Source organism: Sphaeramia orbicularis, chromosome 5 (genome assembly GCF_902148855.1).
Source record: "Sphaeramia orbicularis chromosome 5, fSphaOr1.1, whole genome shotgun sequence".
Taxonomy (NCBI): Eukaryota; Metazoa; Chordata; class Actinopteri; order Kurtiformes; family Apogonidae; genus Sphaeramia; species Sphaeramia orbicularis.
The window spans coordinates 861,237-882,665 of NC_043961.1; the positions used below are offsets into that span (position 1 = coordinate 861,237).

A 21,429-nucleotide genomic window follows, 5' to 3' on the forward strand; every position below is an offset into this window, starting at 1 on the left:
TGTTCTAATATTTCAAATAAAGTGGCTCAGATCTGAGTTATATAATAGATTTTGTGACCACTTGTTTATGTGTATTTTATTTTGATAAATGTGATGATGGTGATAGGTCTGAATAAACTCTGGTGTATTACACAACACGTTGTTTGACCTGGCATTCTGCAGATTAACAGCTTTGATTAACATCTTGTCATTGAACGTTAACCAGGACACTGACTATCAAGATGTTCCACGGCTAATCCTCTGGTGATTCTTTGATGGTTCCAGATCAGATCGGTTGTTCTGAACCACAGTGGGTCAGGAGATACAGTCTCTGTCTTTGATACAGATTATATTCAGATTTATGTTATAAATGTTTTATGAATGAGTGAAAAGTTCATGAAAGGGGTGAGATTACAAGGTTGAATGATTAGCCTCTATGTTGATGACATAAATATCTGTTTACTCTAAGACTTTATTGAACGGACTTCTGAATAAGAGACGAAAAGTTTATTCAGGACACCAGCTCTGAGTCTCCAGAAACCAGAATGGAATGGACCAGAAGAAGTAACAGCTGAAGGCCCTATTTATGCATACATACACACACATACATATATCACACATACATACACACTCCTACACATAAACACATATACATACATACACACACACACACACACATGCATACACACATATATACATATATACATGCATGCATACACACACACACACACACACACACACACACACATAGATGAAGGTAGGAACATGGATTGACTTGGAATATCAAAAGCTTTTATAAACTTCTCCACAACACACCGGTACAGCGTCCACATCACGGCAGATGTCCCACTCATCCACCCATTCCATCCTTCCTCCACTTCTCAATAAGACCCTGAGATGCTTCAACTTCTCCACATGGTTCAGTAACTCATCCTCCAAATGCATCAGCACTGAATCACAACCAGGACCTTAGATTTGGAGGCAGTGATCCTCCTCCTGACTCTAAACCACCATGGACGTCACTGCTCGATGAGGCTAACAGGACCGTGTCATCAGCGTAAAACAAAGACTGGACGCCTTCCAACACCATGAAGTTCTGTCCATTAAAGGTACGAACAGAGTCAGTAAAGAGTGGAAGCCTCAACACAATTCAACCCACATCCATCCAAAAAACAGAGATCCACAAGACTGGATAAATATGTGACATCTACTTAAATGAAGACTGAGCATAAATTAGCTCAACTCAGTGTCAACGTTTAACTCATAACAGCCATAAACAGATGTGTTGAGGAGCAGCTCTGGGGGCCTGTGGTATTGGTTCATGGCATTTATTTCATCCATCTGCAGACAGCCGACTGTTAGGTGACCTGTTCAGCCTCAGGTCTGAAACTATAAGCCTGTGCTCTGCTGGATACTGTCTAAGGGGGAATCTGATGAAATTAAAACCGAAAATTCAACCAACATCATTTTGGCAGCAGCTGCAAGAACTGATGATGCAGGGTAGAAATGTTTGCAGCTCAGTTTACCTTCAACTCCACAAACCCTGTTTCTAGTTGTGTCACAGTAACCCAAAAAACCCAAACTGTTCACTGAACTGTTTATTGTTTAATGACATTAATGACCTGTTTATCTATGGACTCATATATACCAGTGTTTCCACTGGCCCCAACCTCACATTTTATTAATGGTGTTTCAAAGGGTGTGTGTGTGATACAGTATGTGACTGACCTGATTCAACTACAGACGGGGGTGTGGCTCTGTTTAAGATCAACTGTATCCACTGCGAGTCACATAATAATAATAATAACAATAATAATAATAATAATAATAATAATAATAATAATAATAATGATAATGATAATAATAACACATTGTTTTTTTTATAGTGCTTTTCTAAGTACTCAAAGACGCTTTACAATAAACAGCCAAGAGACAAACACACATCAAACAGGTAAACAGATACAGAGTTAATACTAAATGGCAATCAAAGAACAAATACAGAGACAAATACTGAAAAAAAGAAACACACAAGAGAAAGTAGAAGAGAGTGGAGGAAGTGGAACAGGCAGTCAGTTTTCGAATGATGCTCTGAACAGGTGGGGTTTGAGTCGGCTTTGGAATGAGGTGAGTGTGTGGGAGTTCTGGATGTGAAGGGGTAGGGGGTTCCAGAGGGTGGGGGCGGTGATGGAAAAAGCCCGTTCACCCAGGGTACGGAACTGAGTGTGGGTGATGGGGGTGAGAAGGTTAGCACCATATTACTCAACGTTACAGGCAGTGAAACTGTGATGACAGATCAGGTCACATGACATAAACCATAGCTACTGTACCCTGGGTTCAGAATACTCCTGTTGTTTTAGTGAGTTTTTTTAAACTCAAATGGGATGAATTCAATGGAGTTTAACTTTATTTATAAATGGTAAAATGGAGAAGAAAAAAAACTCCTCTCACTGAACTCCCAGGCCTAATCTCAGTTCACCCCTTGGCCCTCCTCCTTACCCCTACCCCTTTGGCCCTAGCACTTGGCACTACCCCATGGAACAGAGTTGAAGGGGTAGGAGAAATGCAGTCGAACGCTTTGAAACGGCATTAAACTGTCAATCAAATGTTTTTTTACGAAGAAAAAACCTACATATGTGTTTCTTTTATCACACTGCTGCACTTTTTTGCTGTTAACCTCCATCTTGCTGATGATTGAAACAGAATTATGGGATTTTTTTTCATACCCCTCCAAAGGGATGGGAATCGATAAGAGTTTAATGATTCCGACTCTAATATTGATTTTGCTTATTGATCCAATTCCTTATCAATTCTCATTGGGCAAGGGAATAAAAGAGTACAAACAGGTGTGTTTGCATTAACTGTCTTTTATATTTCCATCTGCACAGAAAATAGAACATATGCAGTATGAACATATGATAATAACAGATGATACCGGGCCTGGTTGGGGGGGGGGGGGGGCGCAGTGAAAGTGAAACTACGGACGCTTTACTAATTCCTCTAACCAGTTCGACTCAGCCCATCTCCTGTTGTTGTGCTCCTCATTTCCTTTCCTCTACCTTCACAAACTTGTATTTGAGGGGGTACGATGTTTGTGTCCCACACTGGAACCAGAACTGGGCCCAGATGACGGCCTGGTGTTCACTCTGACACTACATTCACAAGCACCGATAAGTAGAGAATCACATGAATCACATGTGGACGAACGTTTGAACAGACTGGAGGGATTCCACCTTTAGAAGAAATGGAAGCTTTGACAGAGTTCAACTGGACCTGGTGTGGTCTGTTTGGACCTGGTGTGGTCTGTTTAGACCTGGCGTGGTCTGTTTGGACCTGGTGTGGTCTGTTTGGACCTGGTGTGGTCTGTTTAGACCTGGTGTGGTCTGTTTGGACCTGGTGTGGTCTGTTTGGACCTGGTGTGGTCTGTTTGGACCTGGTGTGGTCTGTTTAGACCTGGCGTGGTCTGTTTGGACCTGGTGTGGTCTGTTTGGACCTGGTGTGGTCTGTTTAGACCTGGTGTGGTCTGTTTAGACCTGGTGTGGTCTGTTTGGACCTGGTGTGGTCTGTTTAGACCTGGTGTGGTCTGTTTGGACCTGGTGTGGTCTGTTTAGACCTGGTGTGGTCTGTTTGGACCTGGTGTGGTCTGTTTGGACCTGGTGTGGTCTGTTTAGTTTGTTTCTGCCTCAACACCATGTTGGCTACATTCTGACCTAAACAATGCAGCGTACACATGATGTCATCGCGCATGCACAACGAAGGCAGAATCGATAAGCAGAATCGTTAAGCAGGCAGGCAAACGATTCCAAGGAATCGAGGTACTGGGATCAGGTTCTCAAAAAGAACCGGTTCTCGATTCCCATCCCTTCCCCTCCGTTTTTAGTGTGGTCCTGAGGAATCTCCATTCCGAGGACCAAACGGCCCCTCCCCTCTGACTCATGGAGAATCAGGACACCCCCACCTCTTCACATGAACATGCAAAATGAAGGGGTAGGGCCAAGGGGTGACCCGGACTGGGCCACAATGTCAGATGGAGACAACCCCAACAACAAAAATTAGATTTTTAACTAAATAAATCCATGCAACAGATAATTTCCAGCTGAGAAAAAAGTTACACATGATAAACACACGTCAAATTTCATTTTTCATGATACTTTAATTCTGATGGCACACATTGTACACACATTCAGTTTCACAACAGTTTATACACAGATTGTAGATTTTAATTGTCAGTAATGAAGTCCTCCAGTCTCCTTGGCCAAACACAGCACTTGCAGCTGTCCTGAAACACGGTGCCTTCACCGCACTTATTCAGGTAGGTTCGGCCACGGGAGCAGATGTAGAAAGTGGTGTTGTCTTCTGGGTTGGCATAAATTCCATCAGCCTTGTCCTTGCAGAAACCACGTCCTGGGATGGGACGGGTGGTCTTAGTGGATGGAGCAGTGGTGGTGCCACTGGGTCTGATGGTGGTGGATGGAGTAGTTTTGGTCACGACTGGCTTAGATGTTGTGGTCGAGGGTCTGGCGGTGGTAACAACAGGTCTCTTGGTGGTTGTAGAAGGACCTGGAGGAGTGTCTGAGGAGGACAAAACACATGTGACCCATTTGATCTGAATCTAGAACATTCATGTGGTTTCCTTTGGACTGTTAATAAACCTGGATCACCAGAGCCTTTTAAAAGCCAGACTTACCAACATTAAGGAGGTTGCGCAGATGAGACAGCAGAGGGTGGCTTCCCTGTCCACAGAATTCTCCTTTAAAGTCGTCCAGATCCAAAGCCCACACAAAAGCACCACCAAACTTGTTGTCCTTCAAATACTGGACCTGTGGATTGAGCAGAACCAACATGTAGCTGCACTTTGGAACGATTCTTCTAACGCAGGGGTGTCAAACTCAGTTTAGTTCAGTTCCACATTCAGCCTAATATGATCTAAAGTGGGCCGGACCAGTAAAATAATACAAATATTAGGATAAGAACTGATAAATAATGTCAACTCCAAAGTTTTTTTCTTTGTTTTTGAGTGAAAAAAGTCAAATTCCATAATGAAAATGTTTACATCTACGAACCGTACTTGAACATAACATGAACAAGTATGAACCTCAAAATTCTTAAGAAAAATCAGTGTAATTTTAACAATATTACGCCTTAGTTTATTATTTATACATGTGAATCACAGCTTACAGATCACAGTGGATCTACAAATACACACAACATTTAGTACCAGGCAGAATATTGGTACAGTTCCACAGACTTCTCTTAAGAAACTTCAGGTTATTCACATTTTTGCAAAAGGCTAGTCTGTAAATGTGAACATTTTTCTGTAATTTTACTTTTTTTTTTACACAACAACAAAGAGAAAAATGTGTGGTTTTCATTATTTATAGGTTATTATGATAGTGTTTTATTGCTCTGACCCACTTTAGATTGAATTGACCTAAAATGATTTTAACATCATTGATTGTTAATATCTTCAGTGTAATTTCTGCATTTCACAAATTCATCACAGGCCCAGATTGGACCCTCTGGTGGGCCGGATTTGGCCCCCAAGACGCATGTTTGACACCTGTGATCTAATGTCTTGACTTCTATCCAATAGGAAATCAGTGTTCAGGTTCTTCTTGATGTCCACAAGGTCACTATTAAATCATTTAAAGGTTAGGGTTGTTGAAACTGATGAGATGATATATTTGAATCTCTGCTAAACAAAGAAACTAAAGATGCTGCCCCTAGAATTCTTTTAAGATGAATCCCAAACACCCATCCTGAATCCCATCTGAGTTTCAAACGTGCTTCCACCACACACCAAGTTCACAGAAGATCTTTTAGTAGTCTCAAACATGCAAACACAACAAAATTAAAAACAGTCACACCACACCCTTTAATATGAAGACTCATCATGTGTCGCAGAGCAACAATGCTTACTCATCATCACTTGATCTAATGGGGACACTGATGTAAACAAAACCTGCTGTTGTGATTGTTTACACCGAAAAAGCAGAAGACTGAATGAGGCAGAGGAGAACTGAAGGTGAGATGTTTACTGTCCATCTTGATCTAAAATAGTATTTGAGCTAAGATTAGCGTAGGTATTCTGAAGTGTGTGAATACCAAGCTAGAGTTAACTGTTGTGGTCTTGTTCAGATGTGAGCATGAGGTTCATCACAGATCAGACTGTGAGCAGCTCAGTCCATCTGTAAAGCTCTCAGGTTTCTGGATCATCTGGACCGAACATTGGGCCTTTTCCACCTACCTTGATCTCATAACTCTCCTTGTTGTCATATCCGACCCATTCATTGTTTTTGCTGGCACAGGGAACCTTCTGGTCCTCAATCCACTGAGTCTTTGCGCCCTTTAAGAAGGTGCAGACCTGAAAGACGACATCAGTGCAACAGTATTACAGTTTTTTTGATCCACCTCTTCAGCTGGGGTCATTTTTTTTTAATTATGTATTTATTGAATTTTAGTATATATAATAAATATTGAAAATTCACTCGTACAGTGCTGTTTTGAAAGAAATCCTTTTGTTCAGTCTTACCTCATAGTAGGACCAGAATCCAGCTTCACGTGTGAATGGTCCGGCTGAAGCTGCTCCGCTGGCTGGGGATCCGACACCAGTGCTCGCAGATGTCAGGCGGAAGGTACGTCCATAAGCAGCAAAACCCATCCTCAGCTTCTCCACTGGGGTGCCGTTGTCCCTCCAGTACTTCATGGCAAAGTCCTGACAGTGAGAAGAGGAACCAACAATATATCAGAAAGTGAAGCTTGACCTACTGGGGTTTATGTTCCTGATGGATGACATGACACCATGAATGGAGTCTGTTGGAATAATCCATGTTTTGGACAAAGGTCTCAGTCCACTATCTGCTATCTGGGTGTAAGGAAGTTCTTTTTGGTTCTTGGTGACTGGGTTTCTTTTACCTTGATGCTGCTGATTTGTTTTAAAGACAGGGCTCATGTCCACCATGTTTCCCAAAAGTTCCACCAAAAGAACTTACATAGCCTTTTCCAGTTGATCTGAACCAGAGTTCACATAGCATTTGAGATAAAATTATAATCCCCCAATCAGTGTAAAGGTTAGGGTTAAGGTTAGTGTAGTCAAGTTATAACCAAACTCCATCAGGTTTTCTCTGTTTTCCAGGGTTTAGATTATGTGTGATGGCTTTGAAGTAAACATGAAGATGACATTTTTTAAAAACTGTGACAGCTGTGTTGTTTTCATTAATTACTAAGAATCTGTTGGTCATCCATAGTCTGATTGGTCTCACCACAGTTTCATAATGAACCACAGACATTTTTCCACTTTAATGTAAGTCTAAAGCCTTTGCATGACATGTCAGTGTCCAGACGTTGGACCAGAAGTTCCCAGAGTTCCTGTAAGTCTTTACTCTGTAGTGTTTGTACTGCAGAGGGAGAGGAAAAACTTAAAGGAAACTGACTCAACGCAGTTAATCAATCACCTTCTAGATCAATAGATCATAAATCAGGCACCATCTGAGACTGTGGCTCACCCAGTTCCAACCTGTGACATTACTGCAGAGTCAAACCCAGGCTGATGACGTGGTGATGTGCCTACTTCCTGGTTTCTGCTCCATTTGTGGTGTAAAGCCATCAGTGTTAAACCTTCTTACAGTGTTAAAGTAGATGAGGTCACCGCTGTCATGGGAACCACGGTACAGAGGACTGTTGTGTCCAGTAGATCTTTCCCACGCTCCGTGGAAGTCATAGGTCATGATGTTGATGAAGTCCAGATGCCTGGAATTATGAAAGAAACCCTGTAGAAGACTTTCCACCAACCCACCTCATCTTCAAAGCAGACTTTTTATGAGGACACGACCATTGAATTAGATTTGCCGTACTTAGCGATCTTTCCAATTTCGTATCCAGCGTCGATGGTTCCCTTCCCGGCAGACACTGCGGCGGTCAACATCAGCTGAGGCTTCCCGGTGGCCTTGGCCTCAGCAGCGTAGGCCTCGACAAGTTCCTGCAGGTCCACAAACCTGATTAGATAGGATCGACTGAATGCTATTGTGACACAGGCTGGTCTGTGGTCCATGGTGGTAGACCCACCTGACACAGCAGAGTGAACCTCTGCTTGTCCTGAGGAGGACTTCCACGAGATCCAGGATACTCCCAGTCCAGATCCAGACCATCAAAGCCATGAGTCCTCAGGAATTTGATGGAAGACTGGATGAAGGTTTTACGGTTAGCTGGAGAGGACACCATGATGGAGAACCTGAGGAACGCGGATCACATGGTGAGCAACAACATCCTCATCTGAGTTTATGAGTATGAAATGTGTTTATACGGAGAAAGAGTCTGACATCAGGTCAAATCATGAGTTTGAGAAGAAAACCAGAGCAAGTCTACTCACTGAGTGGAACCGAAATTCCATCCACCCACAGCCAGTAAGGTCTTCAAACCTGGGTTCCTTTAAGACGAAATCCACAAAAAAACATTATACTCCACAGATTTAGGTACTAAAGTAAAAGACTGTGGATCAGACGTAGTGGTCAGGTTGAATGTGTTCAGAATCCGGTCCTCACTTGCTCTTCAGGCCGTTGAAGGTCTTGTACAGAGTCTCATCGTTCCACTCATACGTCACCAGCTCATTCTTGTTGTTGATGATGGAGAAGGCGTAGATGAGGTGGGTGCACAGGAAGGGGTCCACGTTCTGGGGGGTGTACTTTCCAGCCCCTGGTCTGTACTGGGACCAGTTGGTGAAGTAACAGGCCATCTCATTGGCAGTCGCTGAAAACCAGCAGAACCAGATGGATTTATACTGTGAACCTCAGGAAGAACGTATTAAATACAAACAGAAGAAGTGAGGATCTACTCACCCAGATGGCACATAACCAGGCACAAGCCTAGAGAAAGAAAAACACATTATGGAGGATCTAAGTCCGGGATAAAACGATATAAATACACAGATTATATTTTTTCATGCTCAGAATGAGCGTTTACCTGCTAGAACAGTGAGTTTGGTCATCTTCAACTTGAAGGATCACAGCTTATGTTGATGTTTCCTTCAAAAATCATGCAGACGTAGAAGAAACAAATAAAAATACAGAGGTTACACATTAATTATCTTATTCTGAAAGTGTTAAAATAATTCAAATATGTAATCAATTCAATTCAACTGACTTTTCTTAATGTTTGACTAAAACTAGAGTAAAATTATCGTCTAGGCTAAAGACCAACAAGAAAATAAAATAGAAGACGCTGTGCTGTAGCTGAGTTCTTACCTCTGGACCTTTAGGAGCCAACGTCTGTGAGTGTTGCAGCTGTTTTTATACATTAGAATCCTATAGGGAAATGGGCAGGTTCTATGTATCTCCATATGGTGGATGTTATCATATGTACAGAACACTGGAAGTAGTAAAAGGATAAGATAAGTAACGTCAAATGAACCTGACAGACGGTGATAAAACATGGTATAGGTATAGGATAGAAGACATGTCCAACCATGTACATCATGTCCTCACTTCAACTCTTACAGAACGCAAACTTCAGGTTTTGGTTTGAAGTTCTGAGGAAACATCTGTCAGTACCAGGGTTGAAGATGAAGATGGTCGCCTTCGCTGCAGTGGAAATGATCTAGAAGAACAGGGTCTAGATCTGATACCTCAGCCAAGGCCCCAAGGGTCAAAACAAACCAATGGATGCAGAGGACGTCTTTAACTCCTTGAAGAATTTATGAACAGTCACCAATGTATTAAAAAGCAAAGAAGGATAAACTGGAGAGAGAGAGAGAGAGAGAGAGAGAGAGAGAGAGAGAGAGAGAGATTTGTTTTCACAGTTATATCTAACAAATGAAACTTAAATACAGTGATATTAATATATTAGTACGTTATTGGCTCAGTTATTACATTTGCAAAGAATTTTTTTAAAAATCTGGCCAATAATGTAATAACCAACTGATAACGTAATAAGTTATTACGTTATCGGGTCAGGACTTTTACTACGTTGTTGGCCTATTACATTTTAAAAATGGCAAATTTATTACGTTATAGGTCGTTATTATGTTATGGGTTGTTATTATGTTATTGGCTTCTACATGAACTAGTGGAGAATCCTGGGAAAAACATGATGGTTGACAGGATTATGGTGAGATGGATGAACAGAGGCTTCGACCCTCATGACTTTAGTTTGATTTATATTGGAAAACAGCACCTTCATTTATGGCATTTTTTGGTTTTTAAGTGAGAAAACTGTCTGGATCGTCCTAAAAGTTACTTCAGATATTTATGAGAAACAGTTTTCTGAGTGAAATGTGAAGTGTCCAGTTCAAAGGCTATAAATAAAGATTCAACATTAATATTTTGTGGTGTCTGGGGAGCCAGATGTTCAGTGAGTCTAAATTCTTTGCGATGTCTAATAATGTAGAAGTAGAAGAGACAATGAAGAACTAAAACTGACCAAGTCTCTAAAAATCATAGAAATCAGTGAACACTGTACAGAATACATCTGTCCCTTCACCTTCACTGAACCCTATAATGCCAAACGTATCATATTTGATACATGAGTTTTGAAGCCCTTTACATGATCAGTGTGAGATTTTTCTTAAAAAACCTGATGTATACAATTAGATACATGCAGTACACAGATACTCCACCAGGGGGAGGAGTTCATTCACCAGAGGCCTTTAGTGACGCTATAAGACTGACATTAATGAGGAAGAACTGGGAGCATTTAGAAAAGGAATTACCAATGTGTTAGACATGTTTGTGTTCGATTATGTTTCTGTTTGTTTAAAAATAATAACATGTGAGCATTGAGACCCAATGTATCAAATATGATACAAAATTGAAACTCATACATGGAAATTGACATTTGAAAAAATGTTTGGGTTGTTCAGAGGGACCGATAAAAGCCCCAGTGTCAAAGAACTGGAATTTTCTGTCAGTGATTTAATGGGTCTGGCTTTACAAACTATAAAATAAAATAGGACCAGTGTCCCTGTACCTCAGCATCATGTTCTATCAAGACTCAATAACAAGTGGAGTTTGTGAGTTTGTCAGGTTTTATTCTATGTTCTAGTCCTGTGGTCTGGATGCAGAAGATCAATCTGCCGATAGAAGAGGGTGGGACTTTCACTGGAGGAGAACTCAACTAATTAAATTAAAGTCCATATATGACTTCTATCAACGATCAACAGTAACTATAGTGATATCTCCAACCATTTTTATGTTCTAAACCAGGGCTGTCAAACTCATTTCAGTTCAGGGGCCACATTAAGCCAAATTTGATCTGCAGTGGGCCGGACCAGTGAAATAATAACAGAATAATATATTAAAAAAATGTCTACTCCAAACTTTCCTCTATGTTTTAGAGCCAAAAAAGTTAAATTATGCAATGAAAACAATTACATTTACCAACTATCCTTTAAAACAATGTGAATAACATGAACAAACTGAAAGTTCTGAAGAAAACTAAGTGCAATTTTAGCAATATTATGTCGTTTTATCATTTACACATGTATATTACAACATACAGATCACAGTGGACCTACAAATACACAAAACATTTAATAACAGGCAGAATATTGTTAAAATTACACTTTAGACATTTCAAAATGTCCATATTTCTTGAGTTTATTTGTGTTTTTGTGAAATGATCATTTGTTTTAGTGTAAATACAGTAAAATGACATGAAAATGTTAATATTTAAAAGGGAAAAATGTGGAGTTGTGAGTATTCAAAAACAAACAGACTCAGGAACAGTTTTTATGCAGATGCTATTTGTGTACTGAATTCTGTACACAAATAATTTTAGTCTTATTTTAATCTGACAAGTTTTTTTTTTTTTTTTTTATAATGTTCTTATTCTTATACTCGTTGGTTTAGGATGGTGTGTGATGTTTTTATATTATTTATTTATTTATTTTTAAAATGCACCTTAAAGGTTTGCACGTTAATTTCGTTGTCTGTATTGGACGATGACAATAAAGGACTATTCTGTTCTATTTATAGGTTCTTCTGACAGTATCTGACTGATCCGACCCACTGCAGATTAAACTGGTCTGTTTGTGGAACCTGAACTAAAAGGATTCACATCTTCAGTTTGATTTTTGCATTTCACAAATTCATCCCAGGGGCCAGACTGGACCCTTTGGAGGGCTGGATTTGGGCCCCGGGCCACATGTTTGACACCTGTGCTATAAACCACCACATATGGACCATTCTATGTAAAGGCACATAATTAATATTGAAGTTGTAACATGAAGTGGTCTGTGACCGACACCTCATTAAACTGGACCGTGTTGGACTCGGTCTCCTCACAGACACGAATGAGTCAGATTTACATCTGCAGGTGTTTATAGACTAATGAAAACAGAATGACAGACACTTTATTCTGTCTAGAAATCATTAACACTCGTCCTTAAAATGCTTTGGTCAAATACCTGCAAACTAAAGCGATTCTGCTGCTGCTCTTTGTCCTCAGTTCGATTATTATTAATGAACAATTACCACTTGTTAGGTAACGAGCTGAAGCAGCAATAAATCATCAATCACTTGATTCGCGATAAGAGCGTTATATAACTGTCATTTATTATTTTCAGGGGTGTGAGGGCTTTGATTTTTCTGTTTCATAATGAGAAGAAAAAAATCAAAGTCCTCAAAGTGGAGTGGTGTGAGGAGGAGATCCAATAATATTAGTATGTGATTTATTTATTTAACCTTTAGTTAACTAGGATGTTCATCAACTGAACGATGACAAAGCTGTTCAGAATAAACGCAGATCAGAAACATACATCAGAACATCATCTACACGTTAAACACCTTTAATCTAAATCAGAGCGGTCGAACTCATTTTATTCAGGTTCCACATTCAGTCCAATCTGACCTCAAATGGGCCGGACCAGTGAAATAATAAAGTAATAAAGTAAAATTACATGATGAAAATGTTTACGCTTACAAAGTTTCCTTAAAAACCAGAATAACATGAACAACCTGAAATGTGTTAAGAAAAATAAGTGCAATTTTACCAATATTCTGCCTCAGTTTATCATTTACACATGTGCATTACAGCTCACAGTGGATCTACAAAGACACAAACATTTAGTAAAAGACAGAATATTGGTGAAATTACACTTATTTATCTTAAGACATTTCAGATTTCTCATATATTTTCAGTTTATTCATATTTTTTGTGAAAGAATAGTTTGTAAATGCGAACATTTTCATGTCATTTTACTTTTTTTTTTTTTTTTACACTAAAACAGAGAAAAAATTGGAGTTGTTATTATTTATAGGTTATTATGTTATTATTTTACTGGTCTGATACATTTGAGATCATACTGGTGTGAATGTGGAACCTGAAACTGTTCCAAGACAGAGAAGGAAAATGCAAATTGAGAGGAGAATGTGTTTTGAAAAACCAGTGTGTTCGTTCCACTCATAAAAGCATGTGTATTTCAGAAAGTGGGGTGAAACTGGAATAAGTTGGACAGTGACACAAAATGTAACACAACCCTACAGCATTTAAAAAAATTATATAAACATAAAATTTGGGAGAAATAAGCAGACAAAGAAAAAATGTAATGCACTGTAGTGTGGTAGTATTGAAGGTCTATTGTTTTTATCTGTTTTCAGCACTTGTCTGTTTTTCAGTCACGTGAATGCATGAAATTGTGTTTTGCAAGAAAGGATTTTAGTGAATTTAGTGGATATTGAATGAAATTATTGATGGTTGAACAAATATTTTATTATCATTATTATTTTTATAAACTTGTCCCACATCCTAACAGCAGAATGGTAGTCTGGCTGCCATGTTGTGCTGAACACATTTGCTTTGCCAAAGGAAACTTCATAAAGTATGTGAAGCTCCCCTTGATATTCTACTGTCTTTATTTTGGGTTTTGTTGAACCATACTTGGATGCCGGACCTGACAGGAACGAACGGGGGGAGGAGAAGAGCGAAGGGGGTGGGGTGGGGGGGCGTGGCAAAGACCCTCACCAGAAAATACCAACAATAGTAATAATAACAACCATGGTGATAATTATAATGTTAACATTAACTAGAACAAGAACTGAGTAAAACTGATAAAAAAAAAGAAAAAATAAGAATGAATAAAACCCATTAAATGAAAAATAAAATAAAAAACATGAACAAAATATAATAAACAACAGCATGAATAACACCAGTGACACATCTACACAACAGCAGTTGTTCACATTAATCTCCCATGAAAAAGTGAGTGCATCAGAGTAAAGAAAAGAGAAGAAGGCAGAGGGACTGCGGTGCACTCTGAGATGAACGCAGCAACACCCCCCCCCCCCAGGACCCCAAGGCCCGACCAACCAGCAGACCCCCAGAGAGACGACAGTGCACCGACCCCGAAGAAGGAATGTACGGAATGTTGAGTGTGGACTGAGGTGTGTGTACATGTACTACCCTGAGTACGAGTGTATACACTGTACACATGTAATGTACGTACACAACAGTAATACTATGAAACTGTGACATTCTGTTGGAATAACAGCTGTAGACTGGAGTGCTGGTGGGAATTAGGGACAGCAGTTCATAAGTCTGTACTTCACTGTCCTCCTTCTGTGCGGTGCAAAAGGCTTACTGCTGAGGTCACATGTTACGTAAACGACATTACATTACCTGCTCAAATCAACAGACTGAACCTGAAGTAAAACGGTTTGGACATCAGTGATTATTAATAACTTTGGTGGAATTTCTGCATTTCATAAATTCATCCCATGGGCCAGACTGGACCCTTTGGTGGGCCGGTTCTGGCCCATGGGCCGTATGTTTGACACCTGTAAATGAAATAACAGATGTCAGACTTGGATCAAATCAGTGAAAACAGATGATGATAAATGTTGAAAACACTGATGTTGGTTTGTTGGTGTAATGTTAAATAACTTGGTTTATTCTGGGAAATGGATGAATGAATTTGTAATAAACTCCTTAAAACCTGACGTGTCACTGCTGACGCACCCTGAGCATATGCAGTTTGGATGACTGAAACTCTTTCACTGTTTATGAAATTGGAAAAATTCCAACAGTTTCTGAACCTGAGAAGTTGCTTTTTGTAGACTTTATTGGATCATTACGGCGATTTCACTCATGTCTGTACTAGAAGCAGGAGAAGAAGCTGTTTTATAACATTCAGTAAAGTGTAAATGACAATGAATGAATGAATGAATGAACGTTCTCTGGAAACATGGGCAGCAGGACTCACTCAGTATATTTTCTCACCCTTTTCTCGCCAAAATAAGAAAAAAAGTCCAGATGGTCCATTTTAGGCTTGGGGTTTAAAGGGTTCATACTGATCTACAAGTAAAACACCTACAGAATAAAAGTAGTGACAATTTACTAAGTTTGAGTCACTAATAAATAAAAACTCAGTCCAGATGTTTATCCAAAATTCTATTGGTCATTAAATAAAGAGGCTGAAGGTTTGACTGAAGCTGAACCTGGAGCTGATGATGGTTTTTTCTTCTTCTAAAACCATAAGGTCTTGGTTTTACTGCTGAGATCTTTGTGTTTTTATGTTTGTGTTTTGTTTTTGTTGGTCAACTTTCGGCACATGGTTGAAAACATGTGGACTTACACAAGAGCCGTGGCCTTATTTCATCACCACACCTTCTATTGAAAGACGCCGCTGGACGTTGGACTCATAAATATCAGATTAGAAACGACTGAACCTGATGAAAGAAACACTCGTCTGTTCGATCGTTCACATTCATGTTCAATGTCGTGACCTCGACCGATCTGGTTTAGAACAAAGAATCAGAGAAACCAGACGACTGTAGACGACAAACACATATCAACGCTTTCTCCTCAAAATCAATAAGTAACATTCCTTTAACTCAGTGGTTCCAGCCTTTTTTTACTCCTGACCCCATTTTAACATCACACATTTCTGTCGACCCCAGACATTCAAAACAGAGAGTCTTTTTTTGCTAAAATTAATTTGTTTTTGATCAGGTAATAGTTTGCTATACTATGTTGCAAATAAAGGTTAATGTTAGAGCACATTTAGTCTGTATAATGTCTGTTATTGTGGACATTTAGTCTATATAATGTCTATTATTGTGGACATTTAGTCTATATAATGTCTGTTATTGTGGACATTTAGTCTATATAATGTCTGTTATTGTGGACATTTAGTCTGTATAATGTCTATTATTGTGGACATTTAGTCTATATAATGTCTATTATTGTGGACATTTAGTCTATATAATGTCTATTATTGTGGACATTTAGTCTATATAATGTCTATTATTGTGGACATTTAGTCTGTATACTGTCTATTATTGTGGACATTTAGTCTGTATAATGTCTGTTATTGTGGACATTTAGTCTGTATAATGTCTATTATTGTGGACATTTAGTCTGTATAATGTCTATTATTGTGGACATTTAGTCTGTATAATGTCTATTATTGTGGACATTTAGTCTGTATAATGTCTATTATTGTGGACATTTAGTCTATATAATGTCTCTTATTGTGGACATTTAGTCTGTATAATGTCTATTATTGTGGACATTTAGTCTGTATAATGTCTATTATTGTGGACATTTAGTCTATATAATGTCTATTATTGTGGACATTTAGTCTGTATAATGTCTATTATTGTGGACATTCAGTCTGTATAATGTCTATTATTGTGGACATTTAGTCTGTATACTGTCTATTATTGTGGACATTTAGTCTATATAATGTCTATTATTGTGGACATTTAGTCTGTATAATGTCTATTATTGTGGACATTCAGTCTGTATAATGTCTATTATTGTGGACATTTAGTCTGTATAATGTCTATTATTGTGGACATTTAGTCTATATAATGTCTATTATTGTGGACATTTAGTCTGTATAATGTCTATTATTGTGGACATTCAGTCTGTATAATGTCTATTATTGTGGACATTTAGTCTGTATAATGTCTATTATTGTGGACATTTAGTCTATATAATGTCTATTATTGTGGACATTTAGTCTGTATAATGTCTGTTATTGTGGACATTTAGTCTGTATAATGTCTATTATTGTGGACATTTAGTCTGTATAATGTCTATTATTGTGGACATTCAGTCTGTATAATGTCTATTATTGTGGACATTTCGTCTATATAATGTCTATTATTGTGGACATTTAGTCTGTATAATGTCTATTATTGTGGACATTTAGTCTGTATAATGTCTATTATTGTGGACATTTCGTCTATATAATGTCTATTATTGTGGACATTTAGTCTGTATAATGTCTATTATTGTGGACATTTAGTCTGTATAATGTCTATTATTGTGGACATTTCGTCTATATAATGTCTCTTATTGTGGACATTTAGTCTGTATAATGTCTATTATCGTGGACATTTAGTCTATATAATGTCTATTATCGTGGACATTTAGTCTATATAATGTCTATTATTGTGGACATTTAGTCTGTATAATGTTTATTATTGTGGACATTTAGTCTGTATAATGTCTGTTATTGTGGACATTTAGTCTGTATAATGTCTATTATTGTGGACATTTAGTCTATATAATGTCTGTTATTGTGGACATTTAGTCTGTATAATGTCTATTATTGTGGACATTTAGTCTATATAATGTGTATTATTGTGGACATTTAGTCTGTATAATGTCTATTATTGTGGACATTTAGTCTATATAATGTGTATTATTGTGGACATTTAGTCTATATAATGTCTGTTATTGTGGACATTTAGTCTGTATAATGTCTATTATTGTGGACATTTAGTCTGTATAATGTCTATTATTGTGGACATTTAGTCTATATAATGTGTATTATTGTGGACATTTAGTCTATATAATGTCTGTTATTGTGGACATTTAGTCTGTATAATGTCTATTATTGTGGACATTTAGTCTGTATAATGTCTGTTATTGTGGACATTTAGTCTATATAATGTCTGTTATTGTGGACATTTAGTCTGTGTAATGTCTATTATTGTGGACATTTAGTCTATATAATGTCTATTATTGTGGACATTTAGTCTGTATAATGTCTATTATTGTGGACATTTAGTCTATATAATGTCTATTATTGTGGACATTTAGTCTGTATAATGTCTGTTATTGTGGACATTTAGTCTGTATAATGTCTATTATTGTGGACATTTAGTCTGTATAATGTCTATTATTGTGGACATTTAGTCTGTATAATGTCTGTTATTGTGGACATTTAGTCTATATAATGTCTGTTATTGTGGACATTTAGTCTGTGTAATGTCTATTATTGTGGACATTTAGTCTATATAATGTCTATTATTGTGGACATTTAGTCTGTATAATGTCTATTATTGTGGACATTTAGTCTATATAATGTCTATTATTGTGGACATTTAGTCTGTATAATGTCTGTTATTGTGGACATTTAGTCTGTATAATGTCTGTTATTGTGGACATTTAGTCTGTATAATGTCTATTATTGTGGACATTTCGTCTATATAATGTCTGTTATTGTGGACATTTAGTCTATATAATGTCTGTTATTGTGGACATTTAGTCTGTATAATGTCTATTATTGTGGACATTTAGTCTGTATAATGTCTGTTATTGTGGACATTTAGTCTATATAATGTCTGTTATTGTGGACATTTAGTCTGTGTAATGTCTATTATTGTGGACATTTAGTCTATATAATGTCTATTATTGTGGACATTTAGTCTGTATAATGTCTATTATTGTGGACATTTAGTCTATATAATGTCTATTATTGTGGACATTTAGTCTGTATAATGTCTGTTATTGTGGACATTTAGTCTGTATAATGTCTATTATTGTGGACATTTAGTCTGTATAATGTCTATTATTGTGGACATTTAGTCTATATAATGTCTATTATTGTGGACATTTAGTCTGTATAATGTCTGTTATTGTGGACATTTAGTCTGTATAATGTCTATTATTGTGGACATTTAGTCTGTATAATGTCTGTTATTGTGGACATTTAGTCTGTATAATGTCTATTATTGTGGACATTTAGTCTATATAATGTGTATTATTGTGGACATTTAGTCTATATAATGTCTGTTATTGTGGACATTTCGTCTGTATAATGTCTGTTATTGTGGACATTTAGTCTGTATAATGTCTCTTATTGTGGACATTTAGTCTGTATAATGTCTATTATTGTGGACATTTCGTCTATATAATGTCTGTTATTGTGGACATTTAGTCTGTATAATGTCTGTTATTGTGGACATTTAGTCTGTATAATGTCTCTTATTGTGGACATTTAGTCTGTATAATGTCTATTATTGTGGACATTTAGTCTGTATAATGTCTATTATTGTGGACATTTAGTCTATATAATGTCTATTATTGTGGACATTTAGTCTATATAATGTCTATTATTGTGGACATTTAGTCTGTATAATGTCTATTATTGTGGACATTTAGTCTATATAATGTGTATTATTGTGGACATTTAGTCTGTATAATGTCTATTATTGTGGACATTTAGTCTATATAATGTCTATTATTGTGGACATTTAGTCTGTATAATGTCTATTATTGTGGACATTTAGTCTGTATAATGTCTATTATTGTGGACAGAGGCAGTAAATCCAGGTGCAGATTACTGCACAAAGGCTCAGGATCTGTCCAGTCAGTCCAGCTGGGATTTACAAGGAGGACAATTAATACTGAACAAACTAGAACTGAAACTATGAATTCTGAAAGAGCTGCAGCATCTGAAACTGACCACAGTGAACATGTGACACAAACAGAAGCACAGTGCTGCAGTTTCACACTCACAGTTTATGTCTTTTATGGATTAGGATTGTCTCTGTCAACTCACCATATACTTTTATTTGTAAGTTTTGTTTTGTGTAGTTTTCTTTTTTTTTTTTATCAATTACTAGAAACTTCAGGTGACCCCATTTGAGTTCCAGGCGACCCCACATGGGGTCCCGACCCTAAGGTTGAAAAACACTGCTTTAAGCATAGTTTTAACCCTTCAGTGTCCCTGAACGCACCATCACATCTAAATCACCAAGCGATCTAAGGGCAGATGGAGCCTCGCTGAGTCTTCATTTCAACTTATGCAGAAGTGCAGAAAAAGAAAAGTAGAACTGAAGTCACTGGTGTTAAAAGGCCAAATAAAACCAGACCTATGATACACAGTAAAAACGGACTTTTTGTCAATACTGTCGTCACGTTCGGTGCTGAAAGAGACGGTAAAAGCAGGCTTCTAAAGGACGCACTTACATGAAAAAAAACGCACTGCATGGACCAATGAGATGTGTGGCATCTTGTGACTCCTGATTGTTGTTGTAAATAATTGTAAATAGTTTTGTTAGGTGTAAAAATGGTTCATTTAACATGTTTTCCTTCATATTGTGACACTAGATAGTTTTGTAAACAGTTGTCTATAGTTTTCCTAAAAATGCCTGAGACGTTGTCTGCATTTTCATGTAAATAGTTGTAAATAACATTATTATTTGCTAAATCTATATTATATAAAAACCAAGTGGCCTCTGTGTGTGAGTGTGTGTGTGTGTGTGTGTGTGTGTGTGTGTGTGTGTGTGTGTGTGTGTGTGTATCTGGGGATTCACACAAAATCCGTACAGAGCTGACTGCTGCAGTTTGAAGTACTTATGTATTATTGGTTACAGAATAGACTAGTGAAAATGGTAAGTTGATAGGACCAATATTTTGGGAGATATTAGTAATTTTAGAATACAGTAGCCTTACAATCATGTTGCTATGTCCGGAACACTTTGGTGGTGACTGCTAGACAAATGCAGAACAGCATGTATGAATACACAACAGCATAAAAATGACCACATCTAGAACCTGTGGACCTCCACAGGTCAACACACTAGTTTGATTTAATTTTTTTTTTTTTTTTTTTTGAAGTTTTCCATTTATATGTTCATTCTAAGTTAAACAAAATGGTTCATTCAACATGTTTTTGGTGAAAAATAGTAAAGAATCCATTTTTTTCTACATGGATTTCATGTTTTTTTGTGTGATTTTAGGTTCAGTGTGTTAATACAGCATGTGATGATGATGATGATGATGATGATTTTATCAGACAAATCTTTCAAAAAAATTGATGTTTTTGTCTGTTTTACTTTCATATACGTGTTTATCTGTAATTCTCCAGTTTTATTTAACTTCTGCATCATTTATTGTTATTATAATTATTACTAGTGTGTTGACATACGGGGATCTTCGTGTTCTAGATGTGGTTGTTTTTATGCTGTTGTATTTGTGCATGTTGTACTACATTTGTCCAGCAGTCACCGCCAAAGTGTTCTGGCCACAGCAACATGATTGTGAGAACGCTGAATTCCAAAATTACTAATATCTCCCAAAATACTGGTCCTATCAACTTGCCGTTTTCGCTAGTCTGTTCCTGGACCGAAAAACCTTAAGTATGCCAAACTGCAGTAGTCAGCACTTTACAGATTTTGTGTGAATCCCCACACACACACACACACACACACACACACACACACA

General features: G+C 37.6%; 1 protein-coding gene across 1 annotated transcript; it reads right to left on the reverse strand.

Annotated features, from left to right (window-relative positions):
* Positions 1-4,195: 4,195 nt before the first annotated feature.
* LOC115419446 (acidic mammalian chitinase-like) lies at positions 4,196-8,959 on the reverse strand. Its single transcript, XM_030134239.1, has 11 exons — positions 8,935-8,959; positions 8,811-8,837; positions 8,517-8,721; positions 8,345-8,401; positions 8,041-8,206; positions 7,830-7,954; positions 7,602-7,725; positions 6,509-6,691; positions 6,224-6,340; positions 4,664-4,796; positions 4,196-4,548 (listed from the first exon to the last, which is right to left on the reverse strand). Exons 1-11 carry the CDS (start codon positions 8,957-8,959, stop codon positions 4,196-4,198), a joined length of 1,515 nt encoding a protein of 504 aa, XP_029990099.1.
* Between the last annotated feature and the right edge of the window lie 12,470 nt (positions 8,960-21,429).

Excerpts from the sequence above, each read along its gene's own strand:
- LOC115419446 (XM_030134239.1), bottom strand. The coding sequence starts at position 8,959 with ATGACCAAACTCACTGTTCTAGCAG. Across the intron at positions 8,838-8,934 it reads CAAACTCACTGTTCTAGCAG|GCTTGTGCCTGGTTATGTGC; the intron begins GTAAACGCTCAT and ends TTCTTTCTCTAG. Across the intron at positions 8,722-8,810 it reads CCTGGTTATGTGCCATCTGG|CGACTGCCAATGAGATGGCC; the intron begins GTGAGTAGATCC and ends GCTGGTTTTCAG.